General features: G+C 54.8%; 4 protein-coding genes across 19 annotated transcripts in view; 2 read left to right on the top strand and 2 right to left on the bottom strand.

Annotated features, from left to right (window-relative positions):
• Window positions 1–5,464, top strand: part of RFX2 (regulatory factor X2) — a 54,863-nt gene extending 49,399 nt beyond the window's left edge. For all 14 annotated transcript variants that reach the window (XM_015299842.3, XM_040653655.2, XM_040653653.2 and 11 more), the window contains 5 exons: window positions 484–633; window positions 1,035–1,243; window positions 1,571–1,724; window positions 3,416–3,458; window positions 3,597–5,464. In XM_015299842.3, the coding sequence (XP_015155328.1) occupies window positions 484–633; window positions 1,035–1,243; window positions 1,571–1,724; window positions 3,416–3,458; window positions 3,597–3,706 (666 nt within the window). In that variant the 3' untranslated portion in view covers window positions 3,707–5,464. The remainder of the gene's footprint in view (window positions 1–483; window positions 634–1,034; window positions 1,244–1,570; window positions 1,725–3,415; window positions 3,459–3,596) is intronic.
• A 1,264-nt stretch (window positions 5,465–6,728) lies between these two features.
• On the top strand, window positions 6,729–9,801 carry LARP6L (La ribonucleoprotein domain family member 6). 2 transcript variants are annotated; one of them, NM_001326492.2, is made up of 4 exons: window positions 6,759–6,869; window positions 6,993–7,157; window positions 7,364–7,574; window positions 8,379–9,701. In NM_001326492.2, the coding sequence occupies exons 2-4, from the start codon at window positions 7,003–7,005 to the stop codon at window positions 9,309–9,311; spliced, it is 1,299 nt and encodes a 432-aa protein (NP_001313421.2). In that variant the 5' UTR covers window positions 6,759–6,869; window positions 6,993–7,002; the 3' UTR covers window positions 9,312–9,701. The 2 variants fall into 2 exon arrangements, with proteins under 2 accessions (XP_046760533.1, NP_001313421.2); XM_046904577.1 differs by having other exon boundaries at window positions 6,729–7,157; window positions 8,379–9,801.
• A 398-nt stretch (window positions 9,802–10,199) lies between these two features.
• On the bottom strand, window positions 10,200–12,888 carry PRR22 (proline rich 22). The gene is made up of 3 exons (XM_025144349.2): window positions 11,362–12,888; window positions 11,134–11,238; window positions 10,200–11,055 (listed from the first exon to the last, which is right to left on the bottom strand). Exons 1-3 carry the CDS (start codon window positions 11,444–11,446, stop codon window positions 10,253–10,255), a joined length of 993 nt encoding a protein of 330 aa, XP_025000117.2. The 5' UTR covers window positions 11,447–12,888; the 3' UTR covers window positions 10,200–10,252.
• Window positions 12,889–13,012: 124 nt separating this feature from the next.
• Window positions 13,013–20,184, bottom strand: DUS3L (dihydrouridine synthase 3 like). 2 transcript variants are annotated; one of them, XR_001470405.4, is made up of 13 exons: window positions 20,131–20,184; window positions 19,320–19,659; window positions 18,287–18,868; window positions 17,591–17,632; window positions 17,342–17,494; window positions 17,129–17,245; window positions 16,745–16,810; window positions 16,547–16,657; window positions 15,853–15,949; window positions 15,264–15,339; window positions 14,798–14,986; window positions 14,574–14,721; window positions 13,013–13,178 (listed from the first exon to the last, which is right to left on the bottom strand). XR_001470405.4 is itself a non-coding variant. In XM_015299837.4 (13 exons), exons 1-13 carry the CDS (start codon window positions 20,163–20,165, stop codon window positions 13,106–13,108), a joined length of 2,010 nt encoding a protein of 669 aa, XP_015155323.2. In that variant the 5' UTR covers window positions 20,166–20,184; the 3' UTR covers window positions 13,013–13,105. The 2 variants fall into 2 exon arrangements, 1 of the variants encoding a protein (XP_015155323.2); XM_015299837.4 differs by having other exon boundaries at window positions 14,574–14,702.
• Window positions 20,185–20,342: the final 158 nt, after the last annotated feature.

Genomic DNA, 20,342 nt, shown 5'->3' with positions numbered 1-20,342 from the left:
ACTGAATTGAGTGTGTGTGTTGTCATTTTCCATGGTGATTGGAAATCACTGCTGGAGTTTGGCTATGTGTGCCCCTGACAAATACAGCATAAGGAATAATTCTGAGCCAAAATCAGCAAGAAGCAGGGCAAGATCATGCAGTTCATTTGAGCTGATGATGCTCTGCCTGTTGAGCCATTCCCTTGCCTGAATGGAAAGCACAGGACACTTCAGAGGCTGAATGACACCATAGATACTGAATATAAGGCTCCTACTCTCCTCCTCCTAACACCATCAATCCGTGAAGCCTGTTCCCAGCTCAAGATATGCTCAGTAGATGCTGCAAAAGTGCTTGCGTGCACATTAGGCAGCAGTTTGAGTGGAACCATGCAGGTTACCCCAGCTAATGTATGCTGCATTCTTGAGCTCAGCATTGAGAAGAGTTAGCCCCTGAGCCCTGCTGCCCCCTGGTCACGGTCCCCTGTGTGCTCTGCTCTGCTGCAGGTTGGAGTAGTGAGTGCCTTTGCACAGACGTTGCGGAGATACACATCCCTAAACCACCTGGCTCAGGCTGCTCGTGCAGTGCTGCAGAACACTTCCCAAATAAACCAGATGCTCAGCGATCTCAATCGAGTTGACTTTGCCAACGTGCAGGTAACTTACTGTATCTTTTCCTGGGCCATATTGTCTAGAACTGGGTCTGTCTAGTGAGACTGTCTGCTAGTAACAGGCGTGTTATTTCCAATGTTAAAAAGTGATTAAATGAAGAATTTAACGTGAGGTTTTGGTGTTACTTTTCAAGGTAAATCTGTCATCTCATTGTGAATAGTGGACAAGGCTCTCATGAACTTCTATAAGAAGTACTGTTACCAATAGTAATCTTGTTCTAATAGTAATATTTTACTGTGGTTAGGAGAGATCAAAAGAGGTGTGATTCAGAGCTGGTTTGGAGTCCTTGTCTACTAGAAATGAGGTTGAATTTGTGGGCTGAGTTACACCAGAAATTGAAATAGCAGGCTTTGCATGAGTGACTGTCAGCCCTTCCTCCTGAGCAGGAGCAAGCCTCGTGGGTCTGCCAGTGTGAGGAAGGCATGGTGCAGAAGCTGGAGCAGGATTTCAAGCTCACACTGCAGCAGCAGAGCTCCCTGGACCAGTGGGCCAGTTGGCTGGATAATGTTGTTACTCAAGTCCTGAAGCATCACGAGGGCAGTCCCAGCTTCCCCAAGGCAGCCAGGCAGTTCCTGTTGAAATGGTCTTTCTACAGGTATGTTTTCTTCTCATTTTGGTAATATCTCTGCATCTGGCTCAGGGCATGTAAATAACTCCTTGAAAAGGCAAAGCCAGCTTCTTTACACACATGCCACTCTGTCTGACTGTTGTTCTGCCCTTATATAGAAGAGAGTGTTGCAACCTGTATCCTTTTGGGATGGAGATAGGATGCCCCACCAACTAATTTCTTAAAGTTCTTGGATGCTCTTTGGTTAGAGGTAGAAACAAAGCACCTGCAGTAACTTCGGGATCAAGAACTCACATCAGCCATGATGCAAGTGTAAAACACATCCTAACCATTTTGTTTCTGGCCACTCTCCAGCTCCATGGTGATCCGTGACCTCACCTTGCGCAGTGCTGCCAGCTTTGGTTCCTTCCACCTGATTCGCCTGCTGTATGATGAATACATGTTTTATCTGGTAGAGCATCGTGTTGCCCAGGCAACAGGGGAGACACCAATTGCTGTAATGGGAGAGGTGAGAATTGTTTATTCCCTAGTAACAAGCCCAAACCAAGCAGCATGCAAAGGAGCACTATTGGTTCGCACACAGCACTCTGCCCTGAACATGTTTTATAACCATCTTTGCTGAGGGATATACTGACTTGTTTTGAGTGCCTGGCGCAAGGATCCAGATACCTGAGCATCTTCCCTCCTGTCTTACTACTACCCGAGCTGATGAATTTGAGGCAATAGGGCATCAGTTGGGCTTCAAAGCCCTGGAGGAGGAAAGGAATGAACCTACCAACTTCTGTTCATAATCTGATTTTGGTGTTCCTGCCATAGCCCCGTCCAACACAAAAACTAAACCCAAACCAGAATGTCCAGAAGTTACTTTCCCTCCAGTTTCCAGTGGTTCCATGCACATCACTTCTGCAGACCCCCTCTGCAAACCCCGGAGCTGTATGCACAGTCAGCCACTCTCCATTTTTTATGTGGAGAAATGATGAGTGGTTTGTTTTTCAGTCTTGTGTGTTTTTTAGTTACAAATCAGACAACAAATGTAGTGCCTGGCTTGCAAACAGGACCTGTCCTGCCTAGCTGAAGCCACTTCCAACATTTCATTCTGACATGCCCAAATTTTAAAGGTTCCAGTCAACCTGTGAAAACAATATAGAAACTGCTGTTAGATTAAAACTGATGCTTTTTGCTCCATGAAGCTCATGCTATTTTCCTCCTTCTGTGGAGCTCATGTAGGGCAGTCAGACAAATCAATCACATCCATTTTGCTTTCTCTTCCCCTCCCATTAGACCCGTGCTGCTGCATCATGACAGCAGTGCTGTGAATTCACACTATTCCCTGCAAAACCTCTGTATTTATTGATATTAGAAGAATATGAAAGAAAGAGAGGACCTTCCAGCAAAACCTAGCTGTGGGAGGCTTTCATCCTTTACGTTTTGCTTTTCCTTCATTAGACTCTTGCAATATTTCTTTTCTCCAGGAGGAGGCCGAATCTTCCCAGCAAAAGACAGTGAATCGTGTCCATCTATTCCCATTGCTTACTTTATTACTCCTGCTGTCTTCAATTCCTTCTGCTGCCCAACTTTGTGTGACCTTTCAGAATTATGGTTATAGTTTTTCAGAGTTTCAGACCCTATCACAGATGGACACAACACATCTCCAGAACCAAAGTTGTCATCAGCTCTCTGGTTACACTTGGCACTGTGGCCTTGAAAGCCAAAGCACATTCCTGACCAGAACGAAAGGGCTTTGCACAGAGTGTACAGAGGTGGAATGTTGGTAGAGCCCAGCAGGGGTGAAAGCATGTCTGTGCTGCCTGATAGAGGCAGAGGGCTGGAGAAGAGGCACCTTCTCTGCTGTCCTTCTCCACTGTCTGGAAAAGAGGCAGCACTCTGGCCAGGAGTCTTTGGCAGCACTTGAGAGGCAGGATATCTTCTCCTGCCCCTTTCCAGAGTTTGATCCTACTCTGGGCTTTTGTGTTTTGTATTGTTGCAGAAGTTTAGATGGAAGTGACAAACTTTTCCACAAAGCTCTTCCACAAAATGTGCAGTCAGTTTTGCTTTCTGCTTTTTACCACTGGCACTGCTGGTGCTTGTGGCTTCACCCAACTGCTTGTTAGAATTACTTGGAGACAGGTGCTGGCTTGCAGGTGTGATGCTTCAGCTCTCCAAAATCCTCACTCATCTCGAGCCTCCTTTCTCTTTCAGTTTGGTGACCTCACATCCATGTCCCCAACGCTGCTGGACAAAGGTATGGAAGCTCTGTGGGACCGGGGTTGAATCACTGTGGGTGGGAGAACCTTGTGCTGACCTTTCCATTTCACTCTGTTGGAGAAAAGGACCTTTTGTCCTCGGGGACCACCCTGATGCTGAGCCTTTCCCTTTGCAGACCACATCAGTGACCTGGGCAGCGAAGTGGACACGGATTCCCGGAGCGTGGGGGAACCGCTCGTGAAGCGAGAACGCAGCGACACCGGGCACTCACTGCAGGAGATCTGACACGGGGATGTGGCTGTTCTCCAGCTGGATGGAGACATCTGGAGCCAGGTTTGGCAGCCTCAAGCCTGAGTCTCCCCACGTCTGTGCTACTAGTGCCTCTTAGTTTCTCTCTCTGTTTACTGCTGTTCAAGGAAGGGCTGTGGGCGGTGAGCCTGGATGGGGGGCAGGAGGGGGCTCTGCCTGCCCCTTGCTCTCTGCCAGCAGCTGAGTAGAGGGTGAAGAACACAGTTTGCTAAAGAGAGGTCGAAGCATCCTTGGACTGACTGTGCCTGGCAGGAGAGGTTGTGCCCCACTGAATGAGGGGGCAAATGAGGCTTTCAGGGAAGGTAATTTGGATTTCTTCCCCACTTCTCAGACTTCACTGTGATACAAACTTGAACCAATCAGTGCCCAAGAGGAAGGAAAAATGCCTGACCCTTCTCCTACAGCCTTTCAAGACACACTGTCCTGTCTCTGACTTTGCCAAATCATTCGTGCTGGGCGTGTATCTCTTGAACCTGTCCGGGGCTGTGCTCCGAGCTGGTCCCTCTGAGTGGCACACATACATGCCCTGGGACTTGGGATGAGCTCTCCCTGCTGCACCCACGTCCTGCCAGCCATGTGTTCCATCTGTGAGTGATCCTGGGACGCTGTCAAACCAACCCAAGATACCAAAGGACACCGAGGACACAACAGCTGGACACCAAGGTGGCTCTGATGCCCATGTCTGTGGGATGGGATGTTCCCATCCTCTCCAGGGTACCCGCACGGAGGGCATGACTTCACACCCTGGGTTCCCAGCAGGTTCTGTAGAATTCTTGCTTGACGTCCTGCTAAAATACCACCGTGGCCCTACACATGGGCCTGTATCCAGAGCATGGGGGAGGGTGTGCGACCGCAGTGCCTTAGGGCAGGCTGGCAGGCCTGCTTCTGCGGTGCTCCACGCCTGCTCCAACCCTGGCCCTGCAGCAGGGAGGGGCTCCCCGTGGCCGGCGTCAGGCTCAGCACTGCAGGGACATTTCCCTGCTGTGCCATCACTGTGGGGCTGAGCCAAGGCAGCCTCTGCGCGGCCGCAGGCAGCGGGGGGTCTGTTGTCAAGCCAACTGCAAAAAGCAAACCCCAAGGCAAATCTGTCTGTGAATAAAGGCTGTGTCATAAATAGCTTTTACTATAATTATTTCTAATGATGTTTTATATGGTATGTTTGATGTGAGCTTTTCCAGGGGCCTCGTGTACATTTGCATATCAGAGTATATTCTATCCAAATATAATATTTACTCGTTCAGAGTGTGGTACTAAGGTAGCTGTGACACTTTAAAACAAATGGAAAGTAAAAAGAAGGTGTGTACAGTGTACATCTTTCCCTCTTACTGTTCCGTGCTGGTGTCTGTCAGGGTGATGTCTGTCTGTAAATGTCTCCTATCACAGTAGCAAGAGACAAATGAGAAGGCTGGATTTATCTGTAAATAATGACAGTGAGTACCCCCTGGGTCAGTGTCTGCCCCTCACATCCTGCTAATAAGAGATGATGGTCAAAAGACAACCGAGCGACCAAGTCTTAAGTTCCCCTGCTCCCACTGAGTGTGATGCTAACTTCAGCTGCTGTGTTGGCTCTATGGACCAGACCCAGCCACCTCCTGCTCCCCACAGCCAACCGAGATGCCTGGAGCTGTGTAGCACCACACGAGGAGTCTGGATCACCCCCTCAAATCCATATGCACAAAATTCCCAGCTAAACCCGAATAGCAATAAACGTATATTCCAATGCTCAGGCCTGCACAATAGTCGTTGTCGTCCCATTTCTTCTTGAATCACTGAGAGGAGATGGCAGAGAGCTGCTGCAGCTTTGCAGGGCTGGAAGGAGATGCAAATCTGCCCCGTGGCTGATCCAGTGCTGTGCAATGAAAGAGATTTTGGCTGAGTGTCTGCAGGAAAGCGGTTTCAGTATGAAAGAACAGCTGATTGGTACAGAAAATACATCCACTGGCCTCTCCCTCTGCATCCTTCTTGCTCCCTTCACTCTGCCTTGGTTCAGGCCCAGCCTGGTGGGCAGGACTGGGTCAGCCTGAGCCCTGGGGTCTGCACAACCTCTTGGAGCTGTGTCCCAGCACCACTGGAGCTGAGCAGCACCCCCTGGCTCTGAGCACACCTGGCTGCAAGCAGAAAGCCAAATGCTGCCAGGAGAACACACGCAGCCCAGCTTCAGTTCATCCCAGCTCCTTTCTCCACGTGCAAACCCCCTGTGCAGATTTTGGCCACCTCTGTCGCCTCAGGGCTTCCTCCCCCACTCACCATCCCTCAGCCCATCCCTCGGCCCACAGCCACCAGAGAAGCAGGGAAGTGGGGAGAGAGGGAGGGGGGACACCAGAGGGAGCATTCACAGGGAGCCCAGGCGAGTGGGACATCCCAGAAGTGGTTTGGCATCGCTGCTCCCCGTGACTCATGGCAGTGGGGCACAGTCTGGGCATTCACCCTGGCTTCTCCGAGAGCCCATCCCAAAGCCTCAGGGTGCATCAGCTGAACCCCACAGGCTGAAGGTCATCTTTTGTCCCAGCAAAAGATGGGCAGCCCCCATCAAGCCATAGGGATATTTCATCCCCATCCTCCTTCCCTGTCCTTTACTGAGGCCATGGGCCATCCCGCCCCACTGTGTCACCTCCCTTGGGAGAGGGGGGGGGGGTGGGGGTCTGCCCTGAGCTTTTCCCCTTTTTTTGGGGGCTCTTCTGTTTCCTCCCATCAGGTTGGGGCGTGCAGGAACAAGGGCTCTGCTGTCACCCTGACAGCACGACGAGATGAACGCTGCCTGGGACCAAAGCTTCCCGATGTGATTGTCACTGCTCCTGTGCGAGGCAGGGAAAATGAGGCAGAAGTGCCTTTAGCAGCAACATCCTGCAGCCTGCCCCAGCCCAGCACCTGCAGCCAGGGCTCAGCTGGGGCTGCTTATCCCACTGATAGGCTCCAGCTGGAGCTGGTGGGGGTTTGGGGCAGGGCTCAGCACTGGGCCCCTTCAGGGCTCTTATAAACCAGCAGCCTAAGAGCCCTTGGAGCTTTTTCTCCCTTTTTGTTTTCTTTTCCCTCTGTCTTTTAGGAGCCTTAGTTTGGAGGTGGGAGGGTTGGGGTTTGCTCCCTGCAGCTCTTGGATGTAGTGCCAGGATCTCCTACGCTTCCCAGTGCTGCCACGCAGGTAAGGGCACAGCCTCTGCTGTCCCATCCTGGGCTGGGGCTGCTGCTGGGAGATGGGCTCTGCTCTGAGGCTGCTGCAGCCTGGAGCCCCCCAGCACAGCCCTTGTCCCACATGATGTCCCAGATGAAGGATCATGGCATCGCGTAGCTCCGTGGTGGCCCTGGGGCTCAGTTCCCAGCCCAGCTGCAGCACCCCGCTGTCTGCGCAAAGAAATTCCTTCCCTGGGCTGCACCTCCCGTCGCAGAGCCTCTTGCTCGGCCAGGACAGCTTCTTCAAGAGCTCCCATGGGTATGTGGCCGTGTGGGTGTATGTGGGGCTGAGCCCTGGTCTTGCTTTGTGCCTGTCTCTGAGCCCCTTGCCCTATAGCCAGGGTCACACGGATGGGCCCGGGGCTCATGATGTCTCTGCCCCCCCACCCTATTGCTATTGGGGCTGGGCAGCCCTGCGTATCCAAAGGCTGTCAACTCATGCCCGTGTCCCTGCTGCTCTCCCAGGAGTTTCTGTGATACGAGTGATGCCGTGGGTTCAGAGCTGTTCGACTGCAGCTACTCCATTCCTGACCCGCAGCTGATCCGCAGGATTGTGTCCCAGGTGGAGTTCTACCTCTCTGATGAGAACCTGGCCAAGGACGCCTTCCTCCTCAAGCACGTCCAGAAGAACAAGTTGGGCTTTGTCAGCATCAAGCTGCTGACGTCCTTCAAGAAGGTGGGAGGCTTTGGTGCCAGCTGGGCAGGAGGGGGCTTCTGCTGGGTGGGTGAAGCGGGGAAGGGAGGGTTGTGTGGGGAGATGTGGGTCAGAATGGTTTGTGTTGGAGGAGACCCTTAAAGGCCATCTGGTCCCACCCCCCTACAATGAGCAGAGACACCCACAGCTCTGTCAGGTGCTCAGAGCCCCATCCTCTGACCCTGAATATCTCCAGGGATGGGGCACCCACCCCCCTCTCTGCTCTTCCATCCTTTGGATCATTCTTTGACCCTCCCCTGGACGCACCCCAACAGCTCCATCCTTTTGTCCCCCCTCCTTGTACTAACAGTGGGGGGTTGAAAGCCTTGCACGTGGCTTTGACCCTCATGAGGGTCCCCAAGGCCCACTGCTCAGCCTGTCCAGGTCTCTTTGGATGCCATCTCATCCCTCAGGAGAGTCACTGCACCACACAGCTTGGTGCCACCCAACAGTCATCTCCATGGTCTTTAAGGGCCTCCTCCCGCAGACCCCAGTGGAGTTCAGGTGAACACTGAGCTGTTGTCGGAGCACATCCAGAGGAGGGTCACAAAAGTGACCCCCAGGATGGGTGGGTGCTCCATCCCTGGAGACCACCAAGGTGAGGCAACAATTGCTCTGAGCGCCTGATGGAGCTGTAGAGCCCTGAGGAGGGATGGGAGCCGTGCTCCGGTGGGCTCATGGCAGTGAGTTGAACCAGATGGTCTGCAAAGGTCCCTTCCGACTGGGTGATCCCATGACTGCCCTGAGGTGGCTCTGGGCAGGGGCTCAGCATCCCTCCCCCTGCAGGTGAAGTACCTCACCCGTGACTGGCGCCTCACGCTCTACGCCCTGCGCTTCTCCAAGCTGCTGGAGGTCAACCAGGAGGGCACCAAAGTGCGGCGTCGCGTCCCCATCCCCGACTCAATCCTCAACATCCCCCCCACCAAACTGCTGCTGGCCTGGGACCCGCTGCCCCTGGAGCCGGGCACGCCGCTGCCGCTCCAGAAGAACTTCATTGAGACCATCACGCAGATGTTCAGCCCCTTCGGAGCCATCGCCTCCATCCGCATCCTCCGGCCGGGCCGAAAGCTGCCATCCGATGTGAGGAAATACGCAACGCGTTTCCCTGAGCTGCTGAGCCACCGCTGTGCGCTGGTGGAGTACGAGAGTCTGGAGAGCGCGCGCAGGGCCTGCGAGGAGCTGGGCCAGCCCTGCTCCCACAGCATCTGCGTGGTGCAGCTCTCGGGGAAGGGATCCAAGCGGAGGAGCGGGGCTGAGGGGGAGGAGCTGGTGGAGATGCTGGGATGGAAGGAGCGAGCCGAAGCCTTCCATTTTGGCGTCGGGGATTCGCTGTTCTGCAGCTCCCCGGGGTCGGATGTGACCTCACCGCAGCTCTTCTTGGCTCCCACTTGGCCCCATGGCCACGACTTCCAGCCCGGCTCCTTCAGCAGTGCCTTCCCTGGGTCCCTCCTGAGCAGCACAGCCTTCCCTCCGCTCACTGCAGAGCTGGGATTCAGCCTCGGCGCCAGCCCCAAGAGCCCCGATTTGGGCTGGGGGAGCACGTGGGCCCCGTGGCACAGCAGCGCTCCCCACAGCCCCTCTCTGGATGCCGCATCCCCTCCCAGAACCCCCCTGGCTGTGAAGCCCAAGTCCTGCGTGCTGCGCCTGCCCCACGGGCCTGATGGCACCAGAGGCTTCTACAACAGCATTGGGAGAGGGAAGCTCGTCCTCGAGCACTAAGGCTCCTTTACGTTTGGGTTATGGGATTTTTTTTTTTTATTACTTTTATTTTTCCTTCTTTTCTTGAGCAGAACATCTCTTTGTGGCCCATTGAGGCACTGCCGCTGCGCGTGGTTCTGTTTTGGAGTGAGGATGCTCAGGGCAGGGCAGCACCCAAAGCTTTTCGATGCCTGAGCCGTCCTCACTGCCTGTATTGGGGTCTGTGCTCAGCTGATGGGCACCGGTTGTGTCCCATCCCTTCCCCATGCCCTGGGGCTGCTGATGGGACACCAAGAGCTTGAGCGTAGCGGAATGGTGGCACCATGGCCTGAAGGTGCTGTGTTGGCTGCATTGGTATGAAGTTGAGGAGCTCAGATGTGGAATGCTCAATAAAGAGAGGTGAAGTTTCCAGGCACTTTCTGGCTGTGAAAGTGATGTTATTTTTTTCCCTCCGGTATTGTGGCTTTATGTAGGGCAGAGGAGGGCAGTGGAGGTACTGCCCCACCAGCAGCTCCCTCCCTTACTCTTCTTTGGGTTATTTTGCTGCAGAAGGGAGGACAAGCTGGGCTCCATGCTATTTAAGGGCTTTGCTCAGGCCCTGTTTTTGTGTCCACACCCCCCTACCCCCACCCCCCTCCTTATTAGACCCCGCCCACCCCTTGGAAGTGACCCCATCTGCCTTTGGGATGGAGGCACCGCAGCCTCCCTCTGCCCTTGACCTGGGTTTCACCGCAGGGCTGGGGATGCCACTATCTGTGTGTGGGGCCGTGTCTGTCCCAGCCCCCCACCCAAGGACTGTTCCAACCCCCACCAAGACATGGAGCGGTTCTGAACAAACAACATTTAATAGGTAACAAGAGAAAAGTCCTATAAGACCACCCTTTCCCCCCTCCCCTCCCTCCCATCCCATTACAAGGGCTCTAACCCTGCTCTCCCACCCCACTGCTGCAGGTGGAGACCCCCTATTTGCAGCCCTTTCTCAGCATGAAGCTGTTCCGTCGCTTTTTCCCCCTCTTTTCCAGCTTGGCTTTGGGCTGCAATGCGTCGCCCCGCGGTGGTGACAGCAGCAGCGCTGGCGGTGTCGGATCGTGGTGCATCTCCTGGGGGTTCACCCGGACGCTGTCGAGCTGCTCCACGCTCAGCATCATGCTGGAGGCTTCGGGGATGCTGTAGTCAGAGGAGAGCATCTCTTCGGGCAGTGAGAGCGAGCTCATGTCATGACAGGAGATGATATCGTCGAGGTCAGCGAGGTCACCGAGGTCTTTGAGCACGGGGACGCTGCTGGGGCTGCCTTGGTTGGCCCCCTCCATCTCAGGGGAGCAGTTGAAGAGCCTCACGGCCTCCTCCAGCAGCACCTCGTCGGGCAGCTCTATGTCTAGGCTCTCCAGGTTGGCCCCCATCTCCTGGGGGTTGGGGACGGCAGAGGCGCCCATTGGGGTGTCACGATGGAGGGGGACGATGCCACCCGTGGGCGCAGCGCTGCTGCCACTCGGAGGGGCCTCCGAGATCCTCATCTGCTGGATCTGCCCCTCCAGCTGCTGGAAGTTGGCGACCGACGGCAGCAGTGGGGTCACGGCCGTGCCCTGCTGCTTGTAGGGCACAAACTGCTGCGGGGGGGCCGGGGGGGTCACCCAGCTCTGCGGGGCAGCGGTGGGCAGCGAAGCGGAGCCCGCGGGGTTGGCCGGTGGGGGCGCGGTGGTGGTGGTCCACTCGAAGTGAAAGACGCGGGGGTCGAAGAAGCAGCCGCACGGAGCCATCCACAGCCCTGCGGGGGCAAAGGGGAGCTGGGCGGGCTCCTCGGGACCCCCCCAGAGCTCACACTGCGGGTAGGGGGATGTCTAACCTGGCGGGGGACCCCGGGGTGCGCCGGGTGCCATCAGCGTCCCCATAGCCGGCGGTGCGAGGAGGGGCTGCTCCATCGCAGAGGGCTGGCAGGGTTTGGCTGAGCCTGGAAGAGGGGAGAAAATGCCATCAGTCCCCTCCCAAACCGACAGGAGGAGCCCGGGGGGGGAGCGGGGGGAGGGGGGGGGAGCGGCCGCGTCCGCGTGGAGCGCCCGGGGTTGGTCCTCACCTGCGAGGCTGAAGAGCTCCGGAAGGATGAGCGGCGGAGGCGCCGGGGGGCCACGAGAGGAGTGCCAGGCGGCAGCCAACTCCATGCGCTGCTGTCGGCCAGAGGGTCCAACCGACTCTGTGTTTGGGGTCTCCCACCGGGGGTTGCCGGGGCTCCCGGTGTTCCATCCCCGCCCACCACGCCCTCCTCACCTCTGGGCTTAAAGGGAAAGAAAGGGTTAACGGGGGCTGCTGTGACCCCGCCGCTGTGGGTCTTTATGGGGTGCTGGTGGGGCAGAGCCCACGGCTGGTTGGCCCCGTTGCAGCCCAGGGGCCGTTTTGTGGCTGCAGGGAGCGATCGGCGCTGGGGCATCCCATGCGGCCACCATAGGGGTGCGTGTGCTCAGGGCTGGATGTGCAGCCCCGTAGGGATGTGTGTGGAACCCCATGGGGATGTATGTGCTTGGGGATGGACGTGGAGCCCCGTTTGGGTTTCCTGCTGTGTTTGGAGATGCTCTGTGCCCGGCACACCGCGGCTCTGGCTGCAGGTGCTGACTGCCATGACTGACCTTCATGATTTACTGCAGTGACTTTTCATGCAATCCTCAGCATCGCAGCACCGTCCTGCCGTGGCAAACTGCCCTGGGGGCCGCACTGTGGGCCACCCATCCTCTCCCCTTCTCCCCGCCCTCGAACCCACCGCCCTAAAACGCATCTGCTCCCCGCGTGCTCCCGGATGAGGGCACCATCTGGGCTGAAACTTACACAAAGCTGTGGCTTTGAACAGCAATTCTGGGAGTTCCCCTTCTGCACCCTGCTCTGCAGCGAGGCTGGAGCCACGGCAGCAGGGTCTGCGCGTTCCTGCAAACCACGGAGCTGAGCCCTGCCAGGACTCCTTGGTGGTGGAGCGATGGCAGGCAGCAAATGAACATGTGAACGTTGCTCATCTGCACCAAAAGCCCCCCTGCTGCTGGAGGAGCTCATTCAGGCAGCGCTGCTCTTTGAGCAGGGAAGGAACGCCCAGTGCTGCGGTGCGGCTCTACCCAACTTCAGCTGCTGTGGTTGCAAATGCCTTTTGCACCAAATGGGATATTCTGGGGGGGATGAAGCTGATTCAGCCCAGCTGAGTCAGGGATGTGAGCTGTCTGCCTTGCGGCTGCGCCCGTGGAGTCCTTGAGATACAGAACAACTGCGTTTGTGACTGCTGCCTGTGCTCAGCAGCCTTCACTGCTGTGTCCGAGTGATATGGATGCAGAAAAAGCCCCCAAGGCAGCCAAGGAAAGGTCAGTGCGTGGTGGCACCAGGCCTGCTTTCATTCACCCTTCTCTTTAAGCAGAGCTCGTGATGGAAAAGCAGCTGCTTTGGAGATCCCCTCCTCCCCCTCTTCCAGCACAGCCCTGTGTGACATCCAAGAGGAGATGACAACAGCCCGTGTGTGCTCCCAGAAAGGGACAGGGTTCTGTCCAACCTCGGATGCCAGGAGGCTGAGGGTGGCTGTGCTCTCCAGGACCCCCAGGGACTGGGTCTGTACGCCCCACCCTCCCACATGCAGGATTTGCCCCTAACCCAGGACACCCCTGTAGGAACAGAGGGCCACAGTGTGAACAGCATGCAGGGTTGAGGGGTGGTTGTGGCAGGCAATGATGCCCGAGGTAAGAAAGCAACCACGCTTCTAAAAACATAAAAGTTTATTTCATTCCTGCATGCAGCTGAGCAACACGCTCCATCCCACTGCCTCCCCTGCACTGGGGAGGGCTGCACTGCTCCTATCTGTAGGAATTTGCCTTGTGCTTAGGCAGGAAGGTGAAGTTGGTGGGTACAGGTCCCAGGAGCAGCTCACTGAAAGGAAACAGAAGAGGTTTGTGTTCAGTACAGACACCCACTGCTCTACTCAGATGGACCCAAAGCTTTCACCCTCCTGAAAATTCAGAAGTGCTGCTGCACCCAACTGCCTCTAATGCGGAGCCTGAACCCTGAACCACAGCAGTGGGAGCACAGACTCTGGGTCTTGGCACAGCCCCCATCGCTGGGGAGTCACTGAGGGTCAATGCCAAAATGGGATTCTAAGTTTGGTGACCTGAATACCAGCTTCACTGCTGGCAACCGCATGCCTAAAATCAGCACAAGGCTCTGAGAGCTCCTCCCAACCTCTCGCTGTGCTCGTGCAGAGCCAAAACCCCGTTAGTGCCAAAGAGCATTAAGGTTGGATCCTAAAATGATGTAAGCCCGTGCTATTGCGACTTATCCTCGCTTAAGACTTCAACTATTTCACACTTGGGAACCCACGCTGTATTTTCAGCACGGAGTAATTTTCTTTACAGTCAAGGAGGCTTAATGTATTTCCTGGATGCTGGTTCAATATAGCATCACTAAAACTTTCCATAAGACATGTCAGCAGAGCATCCCAGCAGGGCGCGTTGCTGCGTAATGAGAAGCTGTGATGGTGAGAGCAGAGCAGAGCCAGGCCTGGGAGACCTCCTCCGCTGGTTCACATCTCCTTACAGCGAGCTTTAATGAATAAACCCAATCGGACTGGAAATTGAATTTTTATGGCTGTGAATCTCTTACAAGGTGCTGCAAAGAGCAGCGGTTACAGAGCTTTGCACAGCCTCACGTGGGCAGGTTCTGCTTGGACAAACAGCAATTAAAAATCCTGATTAAAACTTGACGTACTCCTAACTTGCTTTTAGGCAGCTGTTCCCAGCACCACCAAAATGGAGAAGGATTAGCAAAAACCAGAGAAGCTCGGAGCTGTGCTCTATTTTTGTTAATCTCGTTTCCATGACACAAGGAGCAGCAGCTGGCTGTGCTGCATGAGTTCTCATTTTAGCTGGCTCGGAACTGAAGCCGCTTCCCAGCCGTTGCCTGTAGGTTTGGAGATGTGGGGAGAAGCAGTCGTCTGCATTTTGTTGCACAAACTCAGAATCAGATGCTGAGGAATGGGGGTCACGCTCGGTTCCCTCCAGCTGGGGATGCTGCCCCGCTGCTTGGCTGAGCAGAGCTGTGTGCGAAGTGCTGACAGCCCGAGCTGTCCCATTGCTGTGCTCTCTCCCCTCAGTTTCTGGCTGTCCCAGGATGAACAGTGTGTCATGAGAGAGGTCAGCTACCCGAGGGCTGCAGTGGGCCGTGCATGACCTCCTGAGGCAGAGGGAGGGAAAGAGAGCTCTCCTATGGTGACTCCAAGCTCACTTAAAACCTCTAAGCGAAGCACTGCTTGACCCCGTGCTTTGTTACCTGATTTTAATCCAATCATCCACATTTTGGCTTGCCATCAGCGTCTCCAGATAGTCTCTCCCTATGTAGTAAGGTGGCCTCTCATTGATCTTCTGAGGTAGGTGTTCCAATAACCCAACTGGAATATACCTGCAGCGAAACACAAACACTATGGGCACTGCGTGCTGCTGTTCAAATGAGGTGGGCCTGTTGTGGCAACAGTCCTCCAAACCAGGCACAATTACCTGCACAGGAACGAGAGCCATTCCAGCAGAAACTTCCTGGTCTTCTCCACACCCTGAGTATCTGACCCCCAGTGCTCCAGGCCGTAGTTGGTGAAGTCTCTGAGGATATCAAACCTCTCACTGGAGGAGATATCCCAGTGTCTCTGCTCCTTGATTTCAGTGAAAAGCCACGGTTTGATGAGTGCTCCCCTGCAGCCAAATGAAACGTGCATCATTACTGCTGTGACTGATGCTTCAGAGGGGACTGAAATGGTTTCCAGCTCTAATTTGCCAGCCCAGTGCTACTTGAAAAGCTTTCAGCCACTGTAAGTTCCCACAGATACACACTGTCCCATGTTTCAAAGAGCAATTTCACTGAGAGGAAGCTCTCCTCATGTTCAGAATTACTTCAGGTATTTTTGTTATTTCTTTTCCCTTTACCCCTGCACCAACAGGCTCAGAAGCAAAGGGAAATGCAGCCACTTGCCTTGCAATCATAATTCCTGAAACGCCGGTCTGCATGGCTTGATTAGCATCTTCATAAGACAAAATATCACCGTTTCCTGTGCAGAAGGGAGGGAGAAGCCAGAGGTCAAAGTGATGCAGGAGGGCAAGTCAAAATGAGCTAATCCAGGCATGGGATAAAATTCAGAAGGGACACAGGGTCATATTTAGAGATCCTCAGGAATGTTTCTGACTAACGTTCCCATCACAAGGAGGAGGAGAGCCTTCTCCTCTCTCCTTCTGCACTCTCAACTCATGCCCTGAAGATTTCGCTGGGATTCTCTGTGCCACACTGCCTACAAGAGAAAGCACCTGCTGAAGCCAAGGTGCTCTGTGTGCTGCCTGTGCCCTCCATCCTGCTCTGCTCCACGCTCATCGTGCCAGGCCATAAGCAAGCAGGCAGAACTGAGCTGCACAACCCTTGCATGCTCCACTCACTTTGTGGAGCAGTGCCAGAGATACTCCAACCTTTCCCCCAGACTGGATGTATCTGGGAGCTGTATTTTTCTCCTGTTCTTTTTGTTCTTAACATTTTTCAAATCAGAAGGGCGCCCACATCCCAAAACACCTACCAAAAAGAGGCATGGGGCTTGCTATTTTAGCACATTCTGCTATGTAGTCCCAGTCAGCAACTCTTGTGTACCGCTGCTCCCTGGACCGGCCGTGCAGCTGCAGAAAGAAGTCACAGTGAGACCTCACTGAGCACCCCAAAGGAGGCAGAACAGCACAGGAGCACTGCAGGAGTGTACTCTGACAAGGCAGTGTCACCAGGCTGGGGTAAAGGATCCTAATGGGTGCACAGCTGCTAACAAAGCAGGCTGCAGAGGTGGTTTGCAATGCTGAGAAAGTGCTGGATGCTTTTCTGAGTAACGTTTGGGCTATTTGCAAGTCAGAGCAGGAAGTGACTGTAGGCAGTGAAAGGGAATATTCACTGTGGGCAGGAACTACTCATCCCCATGCAAATGATTAGCCAGCCCTGATATAATGAAGCTCATCTGAATGAGGCCTCTGTTCCAAAGCCACCTCCTTTTGTAACAGATACAAGCTTCAGGAGCAGTGAGGACAATGTTCTAAATATAAAAGCATCACAATTTCTCTCTCTTATTAGGAGAGAGCAATAGATAGTACACAGATAGCCAAAGGTGTTTGAAAGAGCTACTCAGCTCTGGGCAGGGGGTAAGGTCACAGTGCATTCTGGGCTGACATGCAAGCAGAGCTCCCCAGACAGCAGCCAACAATTCCAAGCCCCAGCAAGTATCCCAGTACCGTGACCATGGATGCTCCCCACTCCCGGATCTTGGGGATTATTTTATGGGCCACGTTCATCTTTTCTTGCACCCCTGTCCGTATCTTCACAGTCAGTGGGACGTCCAGCACCTGCACAGAGGGCACAGTGAGGCTGGGCTGGGGCAGCAGTCAGCTCCACCTGCTCCTCTCCTGCTGCCAGCCCGTGGTTGGACTCACCGAGTTCATCCCTCGGACGATCTGTTCAAACTTGTTAGACCGAGTCATCAGAGCACAGCCTCCACCCTGGGGAAAGAAAGGTGGCACCATCAAGACTTTCTGCTTCCTTGTATAGAAGAGAGCAGCCCTCTACTCAAAGGAACACAGCTAAAGCTCAAAGACTTTCCAGGCTTGGAAAGTCTTTGTTGTGTCTTGGTGTGTTTTTTGTCGCAGTGTTCCCTTTCTCCTTTTTCCCTCCCCAATTCTGCCTGCTGCTGAAGTCTGCTGTCCATAAATGACCTGATAACTCTGGATCAAACTGACAGGAGCAGATCAGGTAGCAGGAGATGGTGCAAATGGCAAACATCTATGGACAGAAACAAGGCATGCTGCAGAACATCTTACCTTCTTGTAGACCAGGTCGATAGGACAGCCAACATTGATGTCTACAAAGTCCACATCAATCGTTTGGTTCAGGAGCTCTGCACATTTGGTCATGGTGTCTGGAAATGCTCCCTCCAGCTACCAAAGGGCGACAGTTTGCATGAGTTCAAGCAGCAGCTTTTTGCCTCAGAAGTGAGTTATCATTTGTCTGCTTGGCAAGATGATGGCACTCACCTGCACCCCAAAAATGTCCTCAGTGTGGTGCCGTTTGAGGAGAGCCCACTCAGAGGACTGGCCCTGAAGCAAGTTCGTGCACACAGCCATCTCTCCACACGTGACATCTGCCCCAAAGCGTTTGCATATCCTTCTGAAAGGGAGGTTACCACACTGAAAGACAGCAGAGAGATCGTTTGTGGGGAGATGAGCTCTGTTCCAAATGTGGTAATAGCAAATTTTGACCAAAGGACAGAATTATCTACTTACGGTGGTCAGTGGGGCCAAGTAGAGCTTGCCTTGGATTTCCAACTGGAAAACAACCAGGGATGGAGGAGCATGTTAGCAGAGCTGAACCGGCAGTGGTAAAACAGGAGGAGATTCCAGTTAGCGACTTTATCACCTGTCTTGAGAAAACTCAGTGGGAAACCCAGAAAAATCACTGTTTTTTGTTTAAGAACCTCAACAGCTCCCTGACACAGCATCGTTTGGGTAAGAGAACCAGAAACTTTAATTGCTTGATTCGTTTTCACTGCTCAGCTTGGAGAAAACTCAAACAGTTAAGGGTGTAGCAGGACGTAAGACTGGCTAAAGGACACGAGGTCAGGAAGAGGAGGCAGTGCTCAGCCTCCCCTCAGAGAGAGGGAAGAGCACTGCACAGTATAGGCAGCTCAACCAGCCCAGGCCTCATCTCTCCTTGCAGATCATTTCTACCCACACTGACAGCTCAGCCCCTAACTTCCCTACTGTGCAAAGGGCTGAAGCTTCTCCTTCTCCTAGCTCTCACCCCTTCAATAACACCACTAGGTTCCAACAGCTCACCAGCCTGCATCCTTCCCCTCTCATGACAGTAACACAGTCCCCACGCAGCTCAGCCCCCTCCCTGCCTGTCACCCAACAAAGAGGTCTATTCTGTCTTCCCAGAGGAGAGAGACAGCAGCCCTTGACCAAACTCTCACTGCTCACCTTCTTCTTCTCACATGATCTCAGCTTTACAATGTCTTCATCTGTCACCGTGCCTGCTGTTTTGGTGGGGCATCCACCCTCGTTTTCTGTGGGGTGAGGACTCTGCACAAGAGCTGCTTTGGGATCTCCTCCCTCTGGTAGCACTGGACATTCTGAGGTCTCTTCCAGGCCATCCTCAGGCGTTGTGCTGTTGGATACCTCCTCACCCTCTGCAGAGTGCCCCGGGGCTTTGCCTCCCCTCCTATCATTGTGGTGGGGCTTGGCCAGGCTGCGCAGATACTCATCAGCTTTCTTAAAGGTAAACTTCTTCTTGCGTAGCTGGTGCTGGAGGTCCTTGGAGAGGCTGTTCCTCACCAGCGATTTTCCTTCCCACTGCTTGGCCAGCTCTGTGTTGACCATGTTCTGGTGGCCATCCCCGAGGTGGGCCTTGGCAAAGCGGCACGTGACGCCATAAGGACACTTGCCAAAGGTTTCAAAGAGCACACAGCTGTGTCCCAGGTCGGGTGGTTTTGCTGCCATGTACTCTCCCACGTCATGAAGGAAGCGGCACCGTGGGCCGAAGTAGCACTTCTCCTCACAGCCCTTCAAGCAATAAAGAAGAGATTAAACCCTCTACCCTCTGCTTTCAGCTGTGGGCATATCTGTACAACCCAAGTGAGCCTGAAAAGGGGAGAAAACCACATTGAGTACCCCTCACTCCCTGGATGATGTTGGGCATGCCACGAATCACAAAGCCAACTTCTGGAGCATGCTGGTGGGCAACGAACACCTGAGGGGCTATTTTAGCCCTGTGGATTCATGGAAGCTGATGCTTTGCTTGCCCTGTTCAGCTTTACTAGGGTACTACACACTCCCCAAGCAGCCAACAGAGGCAGTTCTGCCAGCACAACCCTCCCTGTGCCCTCAGCTCCCTCCTTCTGAGAGTTCACCCTGGTGCATCTTTGCCTTCAATCACTCTGGGATGTGTTTTCCTAAGCTAAAAAATAAAGAAACCCACCAAGAACAAAGCAAGGCATCATACCCCATGTCATACCTGCGTGACTGATGGACATAACCGGCTCTTCTCATAGTGGTTGGGCTTCATGCAGGGTCTGCTTTTGTTCTGCCCTCGGGCTCGTTTACGCTCCACAGGTTCCTTCTCCCTGTCCTCGGGCTCCTTCTCCCTGTCCTCAGGCTCCTTCTCCCCGTCCTCGGGCTCCCCTGGGCTTTCTCCATCCTGGCCCTGCACATCCAACCTCCCCCGCTTGGCAGGGGGCTCACTCTGCTCACTGCTGGCCTCCTCCTCCTCCTCCTCCTCCTTGTCACCTCCTTGGCCACCAAGCTCCCCGTTGGCCTTCAGGTAGGCGTGGAACCGCTCCTTGGAGGCAATGAACCTGCAGAACAATCATAAAGCTGTGAAGAACTGCACTGCCAGCACGACAGGGCTGTGGAGTGCCCCCACCCCCATCCTCACTCCCATCATCATCTTCATCCCCATCCCCATCCACTAACCCCATCGCCATCGCCATCGCCATCCCCACCTCCATCCCCATCCCCCACCCCCATACCCATCCTTGACCCCATCCCCATCCACCAGCCCAATCCCCATCCTCGACCTCCCATCCCATCCCCATCCCGCAGTACCTCAGGAGGAGGCCCTGCCTGTAGGCCGCAGCCCCGCACCGAGCAGCAGCAGCAGCAGCAGCAGCAGCAGCAGCAGCAGCAGCAGCAGCTCCCGCCCGCTCCCCCAGCCGCCCCCCGGGACCAGGCCAGCCCCTCAGCCGGCCCAGAGACGGCTCTGCGGGGTGGGCGATGTCCCAAGGAGCGGACAGGAGCGGACGTGAGGCCTCGGGCCCCGCACTCACCGCTCCCGGACCGGCGCCACTCCCGCCGCCGCCATTGCTGCCGCACGCGGCGATGACGTCACTCACGCGACAGGGGCGGGCAGCGCGTGCGGGGCGGCTATAAAAGGGAGGGCGGAGCGCGGGCCGCGCCACAGCGGCGGGTGGTGTGGGACGTGGTGGTGGGTTGCTGTCCCTGCGGTCGTATCGAGGAGCTCAGTTAGGCTCCGTGAGGG

This window comes from Gallus gallus, chromosome 28 (genome assembly GCF_016699485.2).
Source record: "Gallus gallus isolate bGalGal1 chromosome 28, bGalGal1.mat.broiler.GRCg7b, whole genome shotgun sequence".
Classification (NCBI taxonomy): Eukaryota; Metazoa; Chordata; class Aves; order Galliformes; family Phasianidae; genus Gallus; species Gallus gallus.
This window is presented reverse-complemented; position numbering and strand designations above follow the sequence as displayed.

What these genes read in the sequence shown, in the direction of transcription:
- PRR22 (XM_025144349.2), bottom strand. Translation starts at nt 11,446, where the DNA reads ATGGAGTTGGCTGCCGCCTGGCACTCCTCTCGTGGCCCCCCGGCGCCT. An exon ending in GGAGCTCTTCAGCCTCGCAG is followed by an intron (nt 11,239 to 11,361) that starts GTGAGGACCAAC and finishes CCCCTCTTCCAG; the next exon opens with GCTCAGCCAAACCCTGCCAG. An exon ending in ACCCCGGGGTCCCCCGCCAG is followed by an intron (nt 11,056 to 11,133) that starts GTTAGACATCCC and finishes TTGCCCCCGCAG; the next exon opens with GGCTGTGGATGGCTCCGTGC.
- LARP6L (XM_046904577.1), top strand. Translation starts at nt 7,003, where the DNA reads ATGGCATCGCGTAGCTCCGTGGTGGCCCTGGGGCTCAGTTCCCAGCCC. An exon ending in TTCTTCAAGAGCTCCCATGG is followed by an intron (nt 7,158 to 7,363) that starts GTATGTGGCCGT and finishes CTGCTCTCCCAG; the next exon opens with GAGTTTCTGTGATACGAGTG. An exon ending in TGCTGACGTCCTTCAAGAAG is followed by an intron (nt 7,575 to 8,378) that starts GTGGGAGGCTTT and finishes CTCCCCCTGCAG; the next exon opens with GTGAAGTACCTCACCCGTGA.
- DUS3L (XM_015299837.4), bottom strand. Translation starts at nt 20,165, where the DNA reads ATGGCGGCGGCGGGAGTGGCGCCGGTCCGGGAGCG. An exon ending in ACTTGGCCCCACTGACCACC is followed by an intron (nt 17,495 to 17,590) that starts GTAAGTAGATAA and finishes GCTGTCTTTCAG; the next exon opens with TGTGGTAACCTCCCTTTCAG. An exon ending in AAGCCCCATGCCTCTTTTTG is followed by an intron (nt 15,340 to 15,852) that starts GTAGGTGTTTTG and finishes CCTTCTGCACAG; the next exon opens with GAAACGGTGATATTTTGTCT.